The sequence below is a fragment of the Panthera onca genome, chromosome D3 (assembly GCF_046562875.1).
Source record: "Panthera onca isolate mPanOnc1 chromosome D3, mPanOnc1 haplotype 2, whole genome shotgun sequence".
Classification (NCBI taxonomy): Eukaryota; Metazoa; Chordata; class Mammalia; order Carnivora; family Felidae; genus Panthera; species Panthera onca.
This window is the reverse complement of record NC_138350.1, coordinates 5,564,454-5,583,858: the sequence shown is the minus strand read 5'-3', so window position 1 is coordinate 5,583,858 and position 19,405 is coordinate 5,564,454. Positions and strand designations below refer to the sequence as shown.

Sequence of the window (19,405 nt, the reverse complement as noted above, 5' to 3'; positions counted from 1 at the left end):
ACGAAAGAAAGTGGTTTCCCACCCACCTGGAAGCTTCTAGAACATTTTGCTGTAGTTAGCCCTAGGCAGGGAGATCTGGGTAGTCAGGCAGAATTAGGAATGAAACTCTCCAGTGTTCACCTTCCCATATCAAAATGCTGTTTGGACCACGTGAGAAAAATGCCAAACGTTTAAGAGGAAAGACCAGGTGGCTGTGACCCCCTCGAGTGCTTTGGCGGGTGCCTGCCAGGCCCCCCGGGGCCTTACTTACCCAGAGCTGCCACGATGAGGAAGAAGGAGGCCGCCACGAGGAAGGCCACGTCAGGCTTGGTGTAGGACAGCAGCTTTTGTAGCGTAGCCCCAGACGCCTGCTCACGCGGGGGCCGGTCCTCCCCAGGGAAGCCCTCAGCCTCGGCTCCGGCCCCCCGCTCGAGGGCCTTGGCGTCCGGCCGCACCGTGGACAGCAGCCACCAGAGGAGGAAGGAAGCGGCAAGCGAGACGTAAGTCCACACGAACAGGGCCCAGAACCACGGGTCCCGGACTGGCTTGCGCACTTCGGAGAAGAGCAACAGCTTCACCATGGCGTAAACGCCCACAAAGAGGCACACGAGGGCGATGACCGTCCAGGAGGCCCGAAGGCGCCGCGGCCCAAGGGTGCTGTTCTTGGCCACGCCAATGGTGGCTCCCAGCAGCAGGCAGCTGCGGTACAGGCAGGCCGCCCAGAGGTCCAGCACCGAGTCAAAGATGTTGAAATGGCGGATGTCCTCCAGCAGGCTGCGATCCAGGTGGCTGAGGATGTAGATGGCCGTGGTCATGCCGACGTCCATGCTCATGAAGGCCAGGGTCACCACCACCGCCTTCCACAGCTGCATCCTGCTGGCTGGCGAGGGGCAGGTGCCGAGGGGCGGGCTCTAGCTCACGGGGGCAAGGCCATTGTCCGTGGGGTGAGGCCAGACCTGTAGGGGCGACAGGGCAAGGAGGTCAGGTCTGCCGCTTGTTGGCTGTGTGACTTCGGGCAAGTCACTTGACATCTCTACGCCTCGGTTTCCTCATCCGCAAGATGGCAATGACAAGCATTCTGATTTCCCAGGAGTTTCGTGAAGATTCCATTCATTTAAGGAATGTTTACCGAACACCAAGGTTTATTGAGTGGGCCAGACTCTGTTCTTTGTGTTGGGATTTAACGATGAACAAAAACAAAGATCCCTGATTCTGTGGAGATGGAACACTCCGGTCAGAGACAGAGAAACACAATGAGTAAACGATACAGTTAAGAGATAGGGCTGGGGGGGAAAGAATGGGGTGTAGGGGATGGGGGGCAATGGGGACAGTTTTAAATAGGGGGGTCCAGGAAATGGCGAGGGCAATTTTTTTTTTTATCTATTTACTTATTTATTTATTAAAGTTTATTTTTTTTGAGTGAGAGAGAGTACAAGTGGCGAGGGGGCAGAGAGAGGGAGAGACAGAATCCCCAGCAGAGACCGACGTGGGGCCTGAACTCACGAACCGTGAGGTCATGACCTGAGCCGAGGTCAAGAGTCGGACGTTTAACCGACTGGGCCACCCAGGTGCCCTGAGGGCAATTTGAAACAGGGGGTCCGGGAAAGACCTCGCTAGGAAGGTAACACTTGAGCAGGATCGAGAAGAGGTGAGGGGGTCCACCATGCGGCTATCTGGGGGAAAAGCACTTTCTGCTGGAATAGTCAGCACCACAGCCCCGAGGTAGGAGTGTGCCGATGTGCTTGAGGGAGGCAAGGACACCCCACGTGGCCTGGGGGGTGAGGGCGCAGGGGATCTGGAGGACTCTGCGGACAAAATTGAGATCAGCTTTAAAACAGCATGAGGTTCGATGCATGAGCATCAGTTCTGGCCAGTGCCTAGCACGTAATAATTGCTGCTGATTGTTACCACCGTATACAGTGGGTGCTTAATAAATAAATGTTTGCTTAGTTCTCTCCTCCCCAAATCAGGCCTTTCGTCTCCCCAAATAAAACTTTACTCTCTTAGACCAAGAGGGGGTGACCGCAGGTCCTAGGAGCAACCCAGGGACTTTCACATCCGCCTGGAAGTTTCCAGAATCTTTTCCTCCAGCCCAGGTTGCCCTTCACCTCCTGACTTGGGCCCTTTTGGCTCTCTGGAGCTTAATGTCTGCTTTGTCCAAAGCACCCCACATACTGGGCCCCCCGGGACTGAGCCAGTGCCTGGGAGAGCCCGGGAGCTGCAGGGACACTGTAGGATGTGGGCCCGGTGGGGACTTTGGAAGTGGGGCTTGTCCAGGGCAGGACTGGGACTAGACTGGGCATGTGCCTCTGAGTGCTGCCTCTTGACTCGGCTCTATCCCTTTTCATCCTGGGGACTTTATCGTCCCATCTGCAAAATGGACAAAGTTCTGGAGTCCCCAAGTGAAAAGGAGAGGCACGGAACACCGGGAGGGGTCACTCTGAGTGAGCAGTGACTGGAAAGGGGGCCACCTCAAGAGACCTCCTCCCCAATAGCTCTGGTGCACAAAGTCTCTTGGCTCATGTTCTGGAGTGCTAGAAACCCCACACAACCCCATGAGGCGGCTGCTTCCACACCCCATATATAGTTGGAGAAACTGAGGCACAGAGAGGCAAAGCATGTGCCCCGCATCACTCTGCAAAAAAGGGCCAAGCCAGGACTTGAGCCAGTATGCACCTAACTCTGAACCTTTGTGCCTGGTGCACAGCAGCTGCCCAGTAAGTACAAGCAAACGTGGGGCGCCTGGGGGGGGGCTCAGTCGGCGAAGCATCTGACTCTTGGTTTCAGCTCAGGTCATAATCTCACGGTTTGAGAGTTTGAGCCCCATTTCAAGCTCTGTGCTGATAGCGCAGAGCCTGCTTGGGATTCTCTCTCTCCGTCTCTCTCTCTGCCCTTCCCCTGCTCATGCACACTCTCTCGCTCTCAAATAAATAAACTTAAAAACATTTTTTTAAGTACAAGCAGTTATGTAAACACAACCCTTCCTGTGGGCTTGGCATTACATATACACATACATATACATATACATATATATATATATATATATTTTTTTATTTCTTAATAGGATTTTAATTTATTTTTCTTTTTAAGTAGGCTCCATGCCCAACGTGGGGCTTGAACTCAGGACCCCAAGATCAAGAGCCTCACGCTCTACTGACTGAGCCAGCCAGGCACCTCAGGCCCAGCCTTTTATATAGGCCATGCACTTCATATGTGTTTGTTTATTTAATCCTCACAACTTGTGAGATTTGTACTTTCACCATCCCCTTTTAGCAGATGGAGAAATTGAGGCCCAGAGAAGTTAAGAACTTGCACAAGATCACACAGCTGGTGAGTAGCAGAGCTGGGATTTGAACCCAGAGCTCTCTGGCTCCAGAATCTGGGTTCTACACTGTTAAGCTAAAACACTTGTCAATATAACAAGTGCTAACAGGGAGTTTTTGTCAAAGGAAAATAGAGTCTGCATGAGAGGTGGCTCAGCCAAGAGGCAGAGCCGATGGCATCCGTGATGAGAACAGTGACAACGGTACCGACAGCTAATGCTGATTGACGTAAATGTGTGTCTGACACTGTTCTAAGTGCTTTAAATGCATTAATCTTCACAAGAATCCTGTGAGGTAGGTTCTATTATTATCCCTATTTTATAGTCAAGAAAATGAGGCACAGAGAGGTTAAGTGAGCTGTCCCGGATCACACAGCTAGTAAGTGGCTGAGCTGGAAGGTGAACCCAGGCCATGGAGTGCTAAAATCTGGGCTCTCAACTCCAAAGCCCTAATGCTCCAAAACAGCCTCTTCAGGGGGTAGGCGAGACCCCTAATGATGCTCAGGAGGGGTCTCAGATGCAGAAAGAACCCAGGGGTGTGACAGTCCCTGAGCCTGGGCCCCACGGAGAGTCCAGCTCTTCTGACTAGACTCAGATCAGTCCCAGAGAAGGCTACCTTGTCAGCAGCTGTATCTCCTAAGGAAGGCAGGGCTGAATGGGACCGGGGGCAGGGGAGGGGGCAGGGGTAGGGATGGCGGGGACAGACATCCCCTGCCCAGTCCCTTGCTCCACCCCAAGTCCCAGCTGGGCTGCCAGCAAAGGCTCTCGTCTGCTGCAATGCAGAGGCCTCGGGGAGCCAGCGAGTGGGCGAGCGTGAGTCGGAGCCCGGGGAGGGACGCTCCTGGCCCGGTGCCGCGCCAGGCCTCCTGGCCAAGCCACCGCCGGCTACCCAGGCCCTGCCAGCCACCTTGGCTGTTGCTCACCTCTTGGTGGGCACAAGGAGTTCCTTGGCCCCGGAAAGGAGCTGGGGTTCAGAAGTGGGACAGGAGGCATATCTGCCAGAGACCTGCCGAGGGACGTAGCCGGCTCTTCCTGCCCCCAAGCCCAGTCACTGGGGGAGATCCTTCCCAACACCCCTCCGCTTGGGGTTATGGCAACCCCGTTGGACAGCTACCCACACGGGGACCCCAGCTGTTCATCTGCACCGGGAAAAGCAAAGTTTCACACTCCAGCATCATGGACTATGTGAAGCACATGAAGCACAGGAAACTGAGGCACAGAGAATAAGGGGTGAGGCCTGTCTAGGGTCACCCAGTGACCTGGGGACAGAGCAGCTATAGCACCATGGTCCCATACTCCCAAGTGCTGAGTCCTTGTATCCAGGCTCTGATGGAGCAGAATCCAACTCGGGTCAGGTTACAGCCCTCGGTGGGGACAGGCTACTCTGTTATTTTTAAAGTTACTGAGTAGGAGGGTGAAGGGGACAAGACCACCAGCCAAGACTCTGAGGAGGGAAGAAGGGGGACCGTGGGGCTGCCTGGAGGCACATCCCTGCCCTCCAGCCGCCTGATCTGGAGGATACAGCTGAGCTCAGCCGGGTGGAGCTGGAGGGCAAGCTCTGGGCACATGGGTGCCGAGTGTGGCCCGAGGGACAAGGACAAGGTGGTGGCCAGAGGCCAGAGCAGGCACTGCCCAGGTTGTGACATGGCCCAAGAAGACAGGGGCAACTTGCCTTGCCCCCAAATGCTAAGGAACGGCACAGGCTTAGCAAGTGACCCCACGTCCACAGGGGGTCCTGCCAAAGGATTTTCGTCTCAGTAGAAACGGTGGGTGGGGCATTTCCAGCCGTCAGCTGCACAAAAGGAAAGTCTGCAACAGCCAGGAGATCAGAAGCAATTATTACAATCACAACGGCTGCCGTGTGTGGAGGGTTACTACCTGCCAGACAATGACCTCCCAGTTCAGCTCAACCTCACTCCTCTCCTGGGAGGTCCTCATGCAATCATGCCCACTGTACAGACGGGGAAATGGAGGCCAGGGTAAGTTAAGTGGCCCGCAGAGAACAGGCAAAGGCAGGACTGAAACTCAACACTTGCCTCTCTGGGTGGGACGTGCCCAGACTACTCAGGGACTCAGGGACCACGACAAAAGGGTCCTGAAGGACCTGGGTGGCCCAAGCAGCTCGGTCCACTCCTAACTTGGTGAACTTTTCACCCCAAAGTTGTCAGGGCCCATTCACTGCTCAGCAAACACTGGCTAACGGAGGGTGGTGTTATCATGGGGTTTCCGGATGCAGGGCCAGGACTAGGCCAGGTCCACTTTGTTCCATCCTGAGTCCAGTCCTGCTGAACCCACCACATCTCATGCTGGGACTGGTCCTCTCGCAGAGACTTGGGAAAGTTGTTTCAGGTAACTCCTGGCCCTGGGCAAGGCAAACTGGGGAGCTGCTGTGGGCCTTCCTACAACCGTCCTCTTGTCACCTGTCACCTGCTCCTCTGAAGCAGGGGAATGGAGGCCAGTCTATCTCCAGGGGGTGGGGCAGAGGATGGTGAACCCTGTCAGACCAGCTTAAGGCTCTCTTAAACAACATTAGGTCTGGGGAGGAGGCACCTCCTTTTAACACAGACCCACAAACAAGGGAGGAGCCCCGGGGAACCCATAGGTCTAACTGCCAGGGTGGATGCGCTGGAAGGTCAGCCCATGGGCCAGCGGGGGATACTGAGGGAAAAGGTTTGCCAAGATCAGCAGGCCCAGGTCGGGCCCCCCCCCCCCCCCCTCCGCTCCCAGGCTTCTGCTACAGCCAGGGCGCTCAGGACCCGTGGGCAGGCACCGCTGTAGAACGTGGGGAGCCCTGGGAAGTCGCGCCAGTCCAATCCTTGGGGGAGAACAGCCATCCCAAGATCCTCCCCAAAAGGCGCCCCCACCATTTTCCAAGAGGCAGCAGCGCCAGAGGAGTTAAAAAAAAAAAAAAAAAAGCAACATTCACCCTGCGGGCGTGGAAAGGATGCTGCCGCAGGGGTGGGGGGCTGGGCCAGCGGCCGCGGGCGCCTGGGGACAGGGGCGGGGGCCAGAAAGGCTCCCAAAAGGCTGCCACCTTCAACCGTGATGTCTACCTCTGGGGCAAGGGGACCCAGACGCCCCCAGCCTGTGTGGAGCTTGGCACCCCGGCCTGGGAAGGACCTGTTCGGGGGTCCTGGACGCCGCGCTCTTACCTGTTACCTTACCTGACACCAGGTGAGCCGTGGGGAGGGGGCGCAGAGGGCTCGGGTCTCCAGGGGCGCGGGTTCCGCAGCTCATTGGAGGCTGCGCCCGGCGCTGCGCTCGCTCCGCTCCTCCCGCTGAACCTCCCCGCCTCCCACCCCGGCGGCGCCGCGGCAAGGTCGGAGCAGAGCGGGGCGGGCGCCCAGGCCAGCTGACGGGTGGGGCGGGGCCTCCCAGGAGGGGCGGGGCCCGAGCTAGCCGCCCGCCCACCTGCGACGAGCCCCGTCCCCTCCCCCCCAAGCCAGGCCCTCCAGCCCCGCACTTCTGGTCTGGAGGCTCCAGGGCCAATGTGGGCACACAGAGATGTCCTGACCTGGTGGGGGCGCCACCTCTTTCATGGGTCTTTTCCTCTGGAGGGACAGTCTGCCAGCCCCGGAGGGTGGGCGTTATGATCCTCTTTTTTTCCTTAGTTCCTTCCTCCCTCCCTTCCCTTCCTTCCATCCTTTTTGTCTTTCTCCCTGTCTCTCCCTCTCTTTCTTTCAACAAACATTTGTCCAGCACCTACGATGTGCCTTGTACCATTCTGAGCTTTTGAGATGCAACAGTGAAGAAAACAGGATCCTTGTCTGCTGGAGCTGACATGCTAGTGAGGGAGTCAGGCAATACATATAATAAGTAAGTAAAGTATATCTGGTGGCAGGGAATACATTTTATGGAGAAAAATAGAGCAGGAGAGTAGGGATTGGGAGAGGGGAAACAGCAATACATACTGAGTGACTGCTGGGTGCTGGGTGCTAGGAATATGGCTGAGTGCGAAAAAAGGAAAACGACCATCCTTTGCAGGGTAGGGGAGACAGGAAATCAACAAGTCAATACATAAGATCATTTCGGTCAGTGGTAAGTGCTATAAAGGAATCAACCTGGGTGGGGTAGTGGAAAGTGACCCAGGCCTGCTTTAGCTGGGAAGGCTCTTAGAGAAAGGTGTAAGGTGAGTAGGCTTCCAGGCAAAGGATGTGGCCTGAACCCAGAGCCAGGGAGAGTAGGTCAAGGCCCAGAGAGTCGGCAAGTGGGGCAACATCTCCCCTCACCTCTCCATCCTTCAGTCAAAGGCTTAAAGCACTTGGAATTTATAAAAAAAAATTTTTTTAATGTTTTTTTTTTTTTTTATTTTTGAGAGAGAGAGAGAGAGAGAGAGAGAGCGAGCGCAGGGGAGGGGCAGAGAGAGAGGGAGGAGATACAGAATCCGACGCAGACTCCAGGCTCTGAGCTGTCAGCACAGAGCCCAACGCGGGGCTAGAACTCACCAACCTCGAGATCGTGACCTGAGCCGAAGTCGGACGCTTAAATGACTGAGTCACCCAGGCGCCCCAAAGGACTCTGAATTTAAAACAGCCTCTGCTACTACAAGGCACAGCCTCCTTCAAGGGGAAATTTGGCAAAGTTCAGAATGTAAAAAGCACTTTTTTGGGACCCACTGGGAATTTCTTCTATAGAGAAGACTTGTGGAGGGGAGCAAAGATACCAGTTTTCAGATAGCAACTGTAGTAGCAAAAATCTGGAAATAACCTAAACACCCTTCTATAGGGAATTGGCCAACTCATGGCTCACAGAACACTATGGCAGGGGAAAAATAATGTATGCATGTATCTATATACAAAAGTTCTATAAAGGTGTGGAATGACCTCCTGCATGTATTGAGTGAAAACAAGGGACATAGGGGCGCCTTGGTGGCTCAGGTGGTTGACAGTCTGACTCTTGATTTTGGCTCAGGTCATGATCTCACAGTTCATGCCCGCATCGGGTTCCTCGCTGACAATGTGGAGCCTGCTTGGGATCCTCTCTCTCTGCCCCTCCTCTGCTTACATACTCTTTCTCAAAATAATAAATAAACCTCAAAAAAAAAAGGGGGGGGGGAACAGAATAAAGTTGAAGTCTCTTAATGTTTGTGCAAAAACAAAAGCAAATATATGATTATACTTGAAGAAAGCATTCTGGATGGGCTATCCAAAAGTCAGAATGACTCAGAGTTGGGTCGAGATCTAGGCTCTGTCATTTCTGCTGTGTGAAAACATCCAACGCAGTATTGAAGGAGAAAAACAGAGTCGGAGGACTGACACTACCCGACTTCAAGACTTACTATAAAGCTACCATAATAAGACAGTGTGGTTTGGATGAAAGAAGAGACACACAGATCAATGGAACAGTATAGAGAGTCCAGAAATAGACCCGTATAAATATAGTCAACCGATCTGTAACGAAGGAGCAAAGGTGGGTAATGCAGCAAACATTGTCTTTTCAACAAATGGTATGGGGACGACTGGGCACCCACATGCCAAAAAAAAAAAAAAAATCTAGACTCAGACCTTACACTCTTCACGAAAATTAACTGAAAATGGACCACAGACCTAAATGTAAAGTGCAAAACTATACAAGTCTTAGAAGATAACATAGGACAATATCTAGGTTCTCTTGGGTATGAAGATGATTTTTGGACGCACCATCAAAGGCATGATTCATGAAAGAATTGATAAGCAGAACTTCATTACAGTTAAAAACTTCTACTCTGCAAAAGATACTGTCAAGAGAGTGAGAAGACAAGGCACAGACTGGGAGGAAATACTTGCAAAAAATATATCTGATAAAGCCAAATGTCTTCTTATCCAAAACAATACATAAATCTCAACAACAACAACAACAACAACAACAAACCACAAATAGCCCAATTTTAAAAAGAGGCAAAAGGGGCATCTGGGTGGCAGAGTCAGTGAAGCGGCCAACTCTTGATCACGGCTCAGCTCATGATCTCACAGTTTGTGAGCTCAAGCCCCGCATGGGCTCTGCGTTGATGGCGTGAAGGCTGCTTGGGATTCTGTCTCTCCTTCTCTCTGCCTCTCACCCGCTTGTGCTTGTGCGTTCTCTGTCTCTCTCTCTCTCCCCCCAAATAAATAAATATATAAACTTAAAACAAACAAAAAAAAAAAATAGAGGCAAAAGACTTGAACAGACACCTCACCAAAGAAGATATACAGACGGCAAATAAACATATGAAATGACGTTCAAAATCATGTCATTAGGAAATTGCAAATTAAAACAACAATGCGATACCACTACCTACCTAACAGAATTGCTAAAATCCAAAACACTGACAACACCAAATGCTGGTGAAGATGTGGAGCCACAGGAACTTTCATTCATTGCTGGTGGGAACGCAAAACAGTAGTTACTTTTGAAGAGTTTGGTGGTTTCTTATAAAACTAAACATACTCTTACTGTACGATTCAGCAAACGTGCCCCTAGATATTTACCCAAATGAATTGAAAACTCATGTCCACATAAAAGCCCGCAAATGGACGTTTATAGCAGCTTTATTCGTAATTGCCAAAGCTTGGAAGCAAGCAAAATGTCCTTCGGTAGGTGGATGGATGACCGTGGTACATCCAGATAATACAGTATCACTCCGTTCTCAAGCCACGGAAAGACGTGGAGGGAACATAAATGCCTATTACTAAGTGAAAGAGGCCAATCTGAAAAGGCATAACATTCTGGAAAAGACAAAACGATGGAGACAGTAAAAGGATCAGTGGTTGCCAGGGGTTAGGGAGTGGGGAGGGCTGAACAGCAGAGCACAGAGGATTCTGAGGGCGGTGAAACTATTCTGTATGATACCGTGATGGTAGATACGTGTTGTTATACATTGTCAATAGCCATGGATGTGCAATTTCAAGAGTGAATCCTAACATAAACTATGGGCTTTGGGTAACAATGCCGTGTCAGTGTGACTTCGTCTATTGTAACAAATGTACCACTCTGGTGAGGGGTGCTGACACTGGGGGATAGGCTGGGGGGACATGGGGCATATGGCAAATCTCTGCACTTTCCACTCAATTTTGCTGTGAACCTAAGAGTGCTCTAAAAAGTAAAGTCTACTAGAAGATGGTTAACATGGCAAATTTTATGTGTATTTTACTGCAGTGAAAAAATTTACAGTGTTTGCAGCACCTTTATTCATGACATCTCCAAACTGGAAACAATACCAATGTCCCTCGACTGCAGAATGGCTCAATGGATGGAGGGGTCACCCTGTGGAATATTAAGGAGCCACAAAAAAGCAAAAACTGTCTCCGGCTACACACAACACCCGTGAATCTCAAGAACAGAATGCTGAGTGAGAGGGGCGCCTGGGGGGGCTCAGTCGGTTAAGCATCTCACTCTCAATTTCAGCTCAGGTCATGATCTCATGGTTTGTGGGTTTGAACCCCGCATCGGGGTCGGCACTAATAGCACAGAGCCTGCTTGGGATTCATTCTCTCTCTCTCTCTCTCTCTCTCTCTCTCTCTCTCCCTCCCCTGTGCTTGTGCCCGTACTCTCTGTCTCAAAATAAACAGACTTTTAAAAATTAAAAAAAAAAAAAAAAAAGAATGCCAAGTGAGAGAAGCACTATACAAAATAATACATACTACATGATTTTATTTGTATCAAATTCAGCAACAGGCAAGACTAATCTTTGTTCTTAGGAGTCAGGGTGATGATTAGTCCGGACTGAGCAGGGATATGGTGGGGGCTTCTGCAGGCTGGAATGTTCTGTCGTTGGGTCTGGATGCTGGTTACCTGTGTGTGTCTAGTTTGTAAAAATTTACCAGATGGTACACTTAAGATGTGCCTTTTTTTTAGAGCATGCTCTCTATGAATTCAAAAGAACGTGCACAGACACATACATATATACATATGTGCAACATGCACATATACATGTACATATACATATGTACACAACCCCACACACAAACACACTCTGGAATCAGAGGGAAGGATGGGTGCTGAAATTCTGGTTCTGCCACTTACTAGGCTTATGATCCTAGACAGGGCCCTGTACTTCACTGAGCCTCATCTGTACGATACATGTCCCGATACCTCACACAGACGTCAGTGCTGGTTGAAAGCACATTGATCCAGTATTTACTATTAATATTCTTGCTGAATGCAGAGCTGGGGAAATAGATCCTTTCCTGGAGAGCAGGGCCTTCCACTATTGCTGGGCAATCAAGACACCCATGAAAGTTTAAACACCTTCTCAAGCCACACAGCTCTGGCCTGGAGAGCTCCATCCTTGAGGGGGAAGCAGACCCCCAGGGGGATTTCCCCCTTGGGGAAGCCTAGTACCTTCAGGAGGCTTGGGCTGGGTCCCCGGATCCTCAGATCCTTGAGGCCCAGTGACCTAGATTTTATGCCTGAGGAGGGGAAAGGCAGACCTGGCCATACGTTTAGGAACAACCTGGCAGGATCAGACTCCTGTTCCATTCCAGACCCTACAACTTATGAACTGTGTCACCTTGAATGACCTTGGGTCATTTAACCTCTCTGACCTTCGTTTTCTACTTCTGTAAAATGCGGATAATTTCTGCCTCATAAGGTTGGTCGCAAGGATTAAGCAGCTTCCCTTTGCGTGTAGAGTAAAATCCAAAGTGTTAACAGTGGTATCTTACGCCCAGTAATTTGGCCCGAATGTCACCCTGGCCTCATTCCGTATGACTTGCCCTCTTCATGCCTTGCTGTTCTCCCAGCATGGCAAGTTCATCCCACGGGAGGGGATTTACATTTTTAGTCCCCCTGCCTAGAACCCTTTCCTGCCAGATCTTGCTGCAGCAGTTGGGGCTCGGCTAAAATGTCACTCCTGGGGAGGCGTTCTCCGGCCTCCCTGTGTAAGGCGGTCACCTCCAGGCACTCTCCATCCCATCACCTAGCTTGTCTTCCTTGCACTTACGGCTGAATGAAAATACCTTGACCATGTATTTGTTTCTTTGCTTGCTCCTGTTCCTCCCCCACCCCCCACCCCCCACCTTGACTGAGTTTCAGAAGGGGAGGGACCTTATCTGTCAGTCAAAACACACTTCCTGACACAGGCCAACCTCCCACACTTGGGGTGGTCCTGCCCACCGCCCCCCCCCCTCCCCCCCCCCCCCCCCCCCCCCCCCCGGGGCTGGCCCCTGGCCAGCCAGTGTGAAAACCAATCAGGCTGTTGCCCTGAGAGCAGAAGCCTTCCCCCAGCCCCCCAAGGTGCTGGCTGGAGCCCTGGACCCCCGAACATGCTGCTGGAGACGGCCGGGGAAGGCAGCCTGGCACCATACTTCACAGGACGTGAAGTTCTCCCGTCTCCCTTGGTAGGAGCTCCGGTAGGAGCCACTGGCAGGCATCGGGGGTCGATTTGCCACAGAGCTGAGAGGAACCAGGGACTGTGCTGTCTGTGAGTGTGAGTGAGCGTGCCGGATGTGTGAGTGTGCGGCTGTGACCGTACGTGAGGTGTTTTGTGTGTGTGGGTGAGGGTGAGTGGATGTGTGAGTGTGTCACTGGTACAAGCGTATTTGTGACGGTGTGTGAACGTGTGTTAGCATATGTGAGCATGTAAGGGTGTGCATGAGTGTGTACGTGTCTCACTGCCAGTGTGAGTGTGTGGGTGTAAACCCGACTGTACATCTGAAGGAAAGGAAAGCATCAAGAAAATAAATGATGGGGCACCTGGGCGGCTCAGGTCACGATCTCCCGAGTTGTGAGCTGGAGCCCGCTTCAGATCCTCTGTCCTTTTCTCTCTCTGCTCCTTCCCAGCTTGTGCGTGCACTCTCTCTCACAAATAAACATTTAAGAGAAAAGAGAAAAGAAAGAAAAGAAAAGAAATGCCAACAAGCACAAAGAGAAGATCGGAAATCCTTCAGAAACCAACCACTCGGAGGACTCCCGTTGTGAACCCTGGGGCAGGTCACCGCCCCTCTCTGAGCCTCAGTTTCCCCATCTGTAACAATGGTAAGACAGTACCTCGCTCAAAGGTTTGCCGTAGGGATGGAAGCAGGTAAGGTGGAGGCTCGGCCAACAGGAGTTATCATTTGTGGTCATCTGCGTATCTGGGGTAAGGGCTGGAGTCTTGAGGCCCAGGCCTCCCCACACCACGCTGAGCCAGGGAGGGAACTCTAGGACAGGGGACGAGATCTGTTGCAGGGGACACGACTTCCTCCCCCAGTCACAGGGCTGCCATCCAAGCTTCTTCCCGGGGCTTTGCGGCTCTGGGCTTGGGGGCTGAACCGAGGACCAAGATGGGGGCCTCCCAGACAAGTACGTAGGAGCTACGATGGGTGTCCCCGAGGTAGGGGCGCACACTCTAAAAGAAAAACACACTCATCTCACACAGCAGCGGTGCACAGCACCACCGGGAGCCGGTCGTGCGGGGTGTGGCCGCCAGCAGACCACACCCCGATCCCCGCCCACATTTGTATCCCTAGGAGGAGCCACCGGAAGTCACGCCGGACGGAGCGTTTTCGAGAAAACACATCCCGGGGCCGTCAGCAGCGAATCTGGAGACCGTGGCGGAGGCTCGAGGAGTGCCGGGTAGGGACCCGGGCCGAATGCTAAACCCGAGTTCAGACGCACAGAACTGGATAGTTGGGAGAGAACGAGACCGGACCCCAGAACTCCTGTCCTCCTGGCGTTGGCCGCCTCTTCAAAAGCTCCGAGCAGAAAAGGAAGGCAGCGTTGAAGCAAAACGTCTTGCGGTTCCAAGTCCCGACTTGTCCCCGGCCTGTGAAGGTGCGGCTCAGTTTGCCTATCTGTAAAGTGGGGTGATTAATCCCCACGTCGTGGATGGGGGAACTGTGAGGCGGAACGAGAAGACCACACGCTCTGTCCGCCGAGGCTGCTCGCCCCAGTCCGGCCCCGGAGCGTCTTTCCCCATTGCAGACCCGTTTTCTGGCGCGGAGTCTTCGTCCTCTTCTGCACTTGCGAACTCAGAACGGACCCTTGCCTCCCGTGCCACCGCCGCGCCCCCACCCCCGTCGGGGGCGTGCCGGAAGTGCCCCTACGGAACCCTGCGGGGCGACGCTCGCCTCTTCACCATGGCGACGGCTGGGGGCCCGAGGCGCTTCTGCCGCTGCGCCTGCTTCTGCTCGGAGAACTTGTACGTGGCGCGCTACCGGCTCCACGTGCGCTTCCGGGGCGAGGAGCAGCTTCGCCGGGACTATGGCCCGGTGAGTGGCCCCCAGTGGCTCTGCGGAGAAATGGGCGGGGCGGGGTGATGGGGGAGGGGTGGCGGAGGAGGGGCCTTCGTCCCCCAGGTCTTGTGCTTTGCCCGGGTGTTCAGATGTGACAACAAGAATGACTTAATCTCTGGGTGCCTCGCTTTCTTCACCTTAAAGGGGGATAATAGTGTCTCTTTAGTGAGGTTGTCGTAAGGAATGAATGAATGAGTGGAACATACAGGTAAAGTGCTGAGGGCAGGGCCAGGCTCGGCGCGCTCTCGGTGCTGTCTGTTTTGCGTGCTTATCGAATTTCATCCTCACAATGATCCTGTGAGGTCCAGGCTCTCGTCTGCATCTTAACCTGGGGAAACTGAGGCTCAGAGGCGTTAAGTGACTTACTCATAAGGTCACACAGTTGAGCTCCCTGGACTTTCTGCTCTCAGATCCTGCGCAGCCGAGGATGTGTCAGCCCCCAAGACTTCCAGCAGCTATTAGCAGAGGTAACGCTCCCCACCCTCGCGGACCCCCTCCACACCCAGCTTAGCCCTTCCTCTTTAGGTTGTGTCAGCAGTTTGGGGGGGGGGGTTCCTTCCCGTGTCCACTCACCGCAGTATCTGTGTCCTGACACCAGAAAAAGAGAAAGTGGCAAATGCCAGGTCGTCTACCCCACGCCCTCCTGAGACGAGACACTTTTGCTTAAAGAGGGAATTACTGGCCCGAGGTGTCACAGCAGGTGGAGTTGAGATCCCACCCGGGACCGCCCGGCTCTGGCTCCCGGCTCTTCGTCTGTCCACCCACCCCCTTTGGCTGGTGCCGGGGCTGCTCCACCTTCCACCTCCTCCTCCATCGGAGGGTTAGTAACGGGAAACTTCCTAGGCGAGCCCTCCGCAGCCTCTGGAACACAGGACTGGCTGGGATTCCATTCCCCTCCCTCAGGGGCCCAGCTGGCTGAGGTATGGGGAGGGGCTCTCATCCCTGCCGGGCCCTGAGTGGTGCAACCCCGAGCGGCATGGGCCCCTACGAGAAGGAATTGCGTTCAGCCAGCGGCTTGGCACCTGCAGTTTACCCTGATCAAGTCAGGCGTGTAGGGAGACTGGGCTGTCAGCCCAGGTCCTGCTCTGGCCTTCCTGAGCCTCAGTTTCCTCATCTGTACAATGACCTTGGGGGGTGATGGGCGGCCCCATCTGGATGACCAGGCCCTGTGCCATCCTCAGCTCGAGGAGGAGGTGGAACGGCGGCAGCGGCTGGGGCAGGAGGCGGCTGCCAGGAAAGCCCTCATCGCACGCTCCTACCACCCGGTGCGGCCTCACATCTACAACACGCTGCAGGTACTGGAAGGAGGCAGGTTACTGGAAGGAGGTGGAGGCAGCCGGCACCGGAGGCCGTCTGCCCCACAGCCGGTGTGTTTTGCCCCCAGGATGAGGCCCTGGCCCCTGAGTTTTTGGCCGCAGCCGAGTACAGCACATCGCCGGGTGCAGACCTTGAAGGCCTTCTCCAGCGGCTGGAGACAGTGTCTGGTGAGACCTTGGCCCCATCACCCGGTAGGACTAGGACTAAGGGGTGGGGTCCCTCCACCTACCATGTCTGCCTCCAGAATCTAAGCCAGCAGGAGCTAGAAGGGCTGGTGGGACCCGCCGGGAGCAGGGCATCTGTAGTCACTTACTCACTTGCCCACCTGCCTGTGTCAGGTATGAGCCAGCTGGCACACTCGAATGGGGGTGACTGAAGAACTTAACGCAGGGAAAGCTGACACAGGACCACCCCCCTCCCCCCTCTCCCTGGGGGTGAGGGGGGTGGGGAGCAGACAGTTCCTTATCCCTAGACCTGGAGAAGTGGGCAAGAGTGAGTGTCTTGAGCCCGCCACGACCGGGAGCTGTGGGAGAGGGGCGGGAAGCAGCTGCCAGGAAGCAGCTGTGGCCTCGAGCAGAAGCACAAAGCCATGCCCAACTCAGAAATGCCGCATCTCTCTGGCCTTTGAGTCTCCTGCTGGGATCTCCCGTGGGCTAACCCTAGCAGGAAGTCTGGCCCTTCCGAGTTCCTTAAGCCCTCTGCCTCAGTTTCATCATCTGTGAAACGGGAGCCATAGTAATACCCTGTCGCTAAAGTGTGATTAAGCGAGGTAACATGCGTAAAGGGCTGGGTGCATAGCATCTAGAGGTTTCCTCAGTCTTACAGTTACGGCTATTCCTAGGCCTAGGGGATCCTTTGGGGAGATAGGTGCAAGGTGTTGCTCCCCTTATCAAGCCCGTGCTCTGTTGTGAGGCACAGGGTGGAGTGTGAATGAAACATGCCCTCCCAGCCCGGGGGCATCCCTCCTCATTCCCATCCACTCCCCAACAGCGGAGATCGTGTAACGGTTGTCTGGGTGAAGGCTGTCGGCTGTGAGTTGGCCAAAAGTGTGGGGGCACACCAGCCGTGCACCCCAGGGTGTTGGTGCATCTGCCAGGAAATGTTTGCATTTCCGTTCAGAGCCTGGCCTCTCCCTACCAGGACCCGGCAAGAAAGAGCAGCCCCCCTCAGCCTTCCTGTGTGGGGAACAGAGGCTCCAGAAGGCACTTCAGTTGGGGTACAAGTGTTGGTGGCTCATGGGATGGGGTGCAGAGAAAGCTTGGCGCTGGCCCTGTGATCCCTGCTGGGCTCCATCACTGGCCTGCTGGGGGTCATTGGGCTAATCCCTTCCCACCTCTGGGTCTCACCAGAACCCACATCTGAGCCTGATGGCTAGGCTGTGGACACCTGCGGCAGCAGGAGGAGAGGCTCCAGGGACAAATAAGGGGACCCGAGAACAGGCCCCTCTGCTGCCCACGCATTATGTCATTAATGGTCACAACAGCCCTGAGAAGTGAGTACCTGCGTTATCCCCATCGTACGGATGAGGAAACTGAGGCTGAGGGAAGTGAAAAGACGTGCCCAGGCTCACAGCTCGCAAGGAGACTGAAACCCACACGGAAGCTCCCAGCCAACAGACTGTCCCTCCTTCCGCAGGGGAGAAGCGTATCTACCGGCTGCCGGTCTTTACAGCGCCATTCTGCCAGGCCCTGCTGGAGGAGCTGGAGCACTTCGAGCACTCAGACATGCCCAAGGGAAGACCCAACACCATGAACAACTATGGGGTAGGTGCGGCTCCCTCCGGGGGGCCCGAGGCGGCAGGGAGCCGGGGCTGGGGAGCCGTAGCTGCAGTGCGAGAGAAGAGCTGTTGGGTCCCGTTGGTCTTGGTCTCCCAGTCTGGAAGATGAGGTCACGGTCGGGTTATTTTGAAGTTAAGCCCATCGATCTCTGCAAAGCGCTGCTGTCCCTAGGAAGAGACTGCCCGCAGGGACCCAGGGTGAGGCCCCCACCGGTTTCCCTGCCGACTCCCAGGATCCCCCTCCCAGGTGTTGCTGCACGAGCTAGGCCTGGATGAGCCGCTGGTGACTCCGCTGCGGGAACGCTTCCTGCAGCCACTGATGGCCCTGCTGTACCCAGACTGCGGTGGGGGCTGGCTCGACAGCCACCGTGCCTTTGTGGTCAAATATGCACCGGGCCGGGACCGTGAGCTAGGCTGCCACTATGATAATGCCGAACTCACCCTCAACGTGGCCCTTGGCAAGGCCTTCACGGGGGGCGCCCTGTACTTCGGGGACCTCTTCCAGGTTAGTGTGTGTGACCCGGGGGGCAGGGCCTGGGGCAGCCGGGAGTGCCCAGGCCTGAGCTCCGCTGTCTGCAGGCACCTTCAGCCCTGGCCAGGCCCCTGGAGGTGGAACACGTGGTGGGCCGGGGCATCCTGCACCGGGGTGGCCAGCTGCACGGGGCCCGGCCCCTAGGCACTGGCGAGCGCTGGAACCTTGTCGTCTGGCTCCGGGCCTCTGCTGTGCGCAACCGCCTGTGCCCCATGTGCTGCCGGAAACCTGACCTGGTGGACGACGATGGCTTCGGCGACGGCTTCACTCGTGAGGAGCCCACCACGGTGGATGCGTGCGCACTGACCTGAGTCTGGTCGGGGCCAGTGTCGGGGTGGCATGGCCGGGCTCTGCCACCTTGGGTTGGGCAGGGCAAGAATAAACTCCCTGCAGCCCTCAGGCACTTCTTGGTTCAAAAGGACACACAAGCCTCGGAGTCATTCTTTCGGCAGACACGTTGGTTTAGGTCAGGTGTGTGAGAACCAGAGCCCGAGATGAGGATTCCTGTGCAGGTGGTTTGTTGAGGGAATACCTTCTGGAGAAGGGCGTGAGGGAAGGACAGGACAGGAAGGAGCTGGGCCAAGATGTGGTTTCAGAGGGCACCTAGCTTCAGCCCAATCCCACCAAGCGTCCTAGAGCGTGAATGTAGCAGTTTGCCCCCTGCATCGGTTATTGGCTCACAGGTGTGTCAAGGCCGGGCTGGCGGGGTGGGTGGGGGGGTGGTGGTTCCCAGTGGCCCAGGGAACCTTCCAGAGAAGAGTACAGGTATGAGTTAGGAGACACCACAGCCTGGGTGAGTGCATCTGTCTTTGAAGGGGATCTGGGTGAGCCATCGATAGCAACTTCTAGTTGGTGTCGGGCGCTTTCCACAGAGGGGTTAAGAGCAGGGACTCTGGAGCCAGACTGCCTGGGTTCAAATTCTGATCCTGCTGCTTCCAGCTGTGTGGCTGCAAGTAAGCCCCTTGGCCTCTTCGTGCTTTACTTTTCCTTATCTGGGAAGTACCTATCTCGGAAAGCTGTTGTGAGAGTGAAACGATTTAATGTATATAAAGTGCTTTATAACCGCCCTCCATGTTTGCTGTTGTTCTTGAAAAACTTGCAACTTGGCCGCCCCCAAGTTGGCTGAAGAGTGCAGCTGTGATGGGTTTGGGCTGTACACCTGAAAACCCAGGGGTTCCCATACGGAAATCTTGAGTTCCGGCCTCGCGGGGAAGGTGGGAAGGTCTGGAACACCAGGCCCCAGCCCACACTGGAGAAATCAGCTGGAGCAGAGCCTCCGCTGCTGCTCACGCTGGACAGGCTTGTGG

General features: G+C 54.7%; 2 protein-coding genes across 5 annotated transcripts in view; one reads left to right on the top strand and one right to left on the bottom strand.

The window, feature by feature from the left end:
* Positions 1–13,769, bottom strand: part of ABCB9 (ATP binding cassette subfamily B member 9) — a 35,979-nt gene extending 22,210 nt beyond the window's left edge. Inside the window, exons 1-3 of one of the 4 annotated variants that reach the window (XM_060612149.3) lie at positions 13,247–13,769; positions 9,558–9,639; positions 251–935 (exon numbers count right to left, since the gene is read on the bottom strand). In XM_060612149.3, coding sequence (XP_060468132.1) covers positions 251–851 — 601 coding nt within the window. In that variant the 5' untranslated portion in view covers positions 852–935; positions 9,558–9,639; positions 13,247–13,769. Of the gene's footprint in view, positions 1–250; positions 936–6,453; positions 6,743–9,557; positions 9,640–13,246 lie in introns of those variants that run through there. The other 3 variants (XM_060612148.3, XM_060612147.3, XM_060612146.3) reach the window with 3 other exon arrangements.
* Positions 13,770–14,121: 352 nt separating this feature from the next.
* Positions 14,122–19,165, top strand: OGFOD2 (2-oxoglutarate and iron dependent oxygenase domain containing 2). The gene is made up of 7 exons (XM_060612150.3): positions 14,122–14,448; positions 14,883–14,939; positions 15,654–15,767; positions 15,857–15,956; positions 17,425–17,552; positions 17,814–18,071; positions 18,146–19,165. The coding sequence occupies exons 1-7, from the start codon at positions 14,317–14,319 to the stop codon at positions 18,407–18,409; spliced, it is 1,053 nt and encodes a 350-aa protein (XP_060468133.1). The 5' UTR covers positions 14,122–14,316; the 3' UTR covers positions 18,410–19,165.
* Positions 19,166–19,405: the final 240 nt, after the last annotated feature.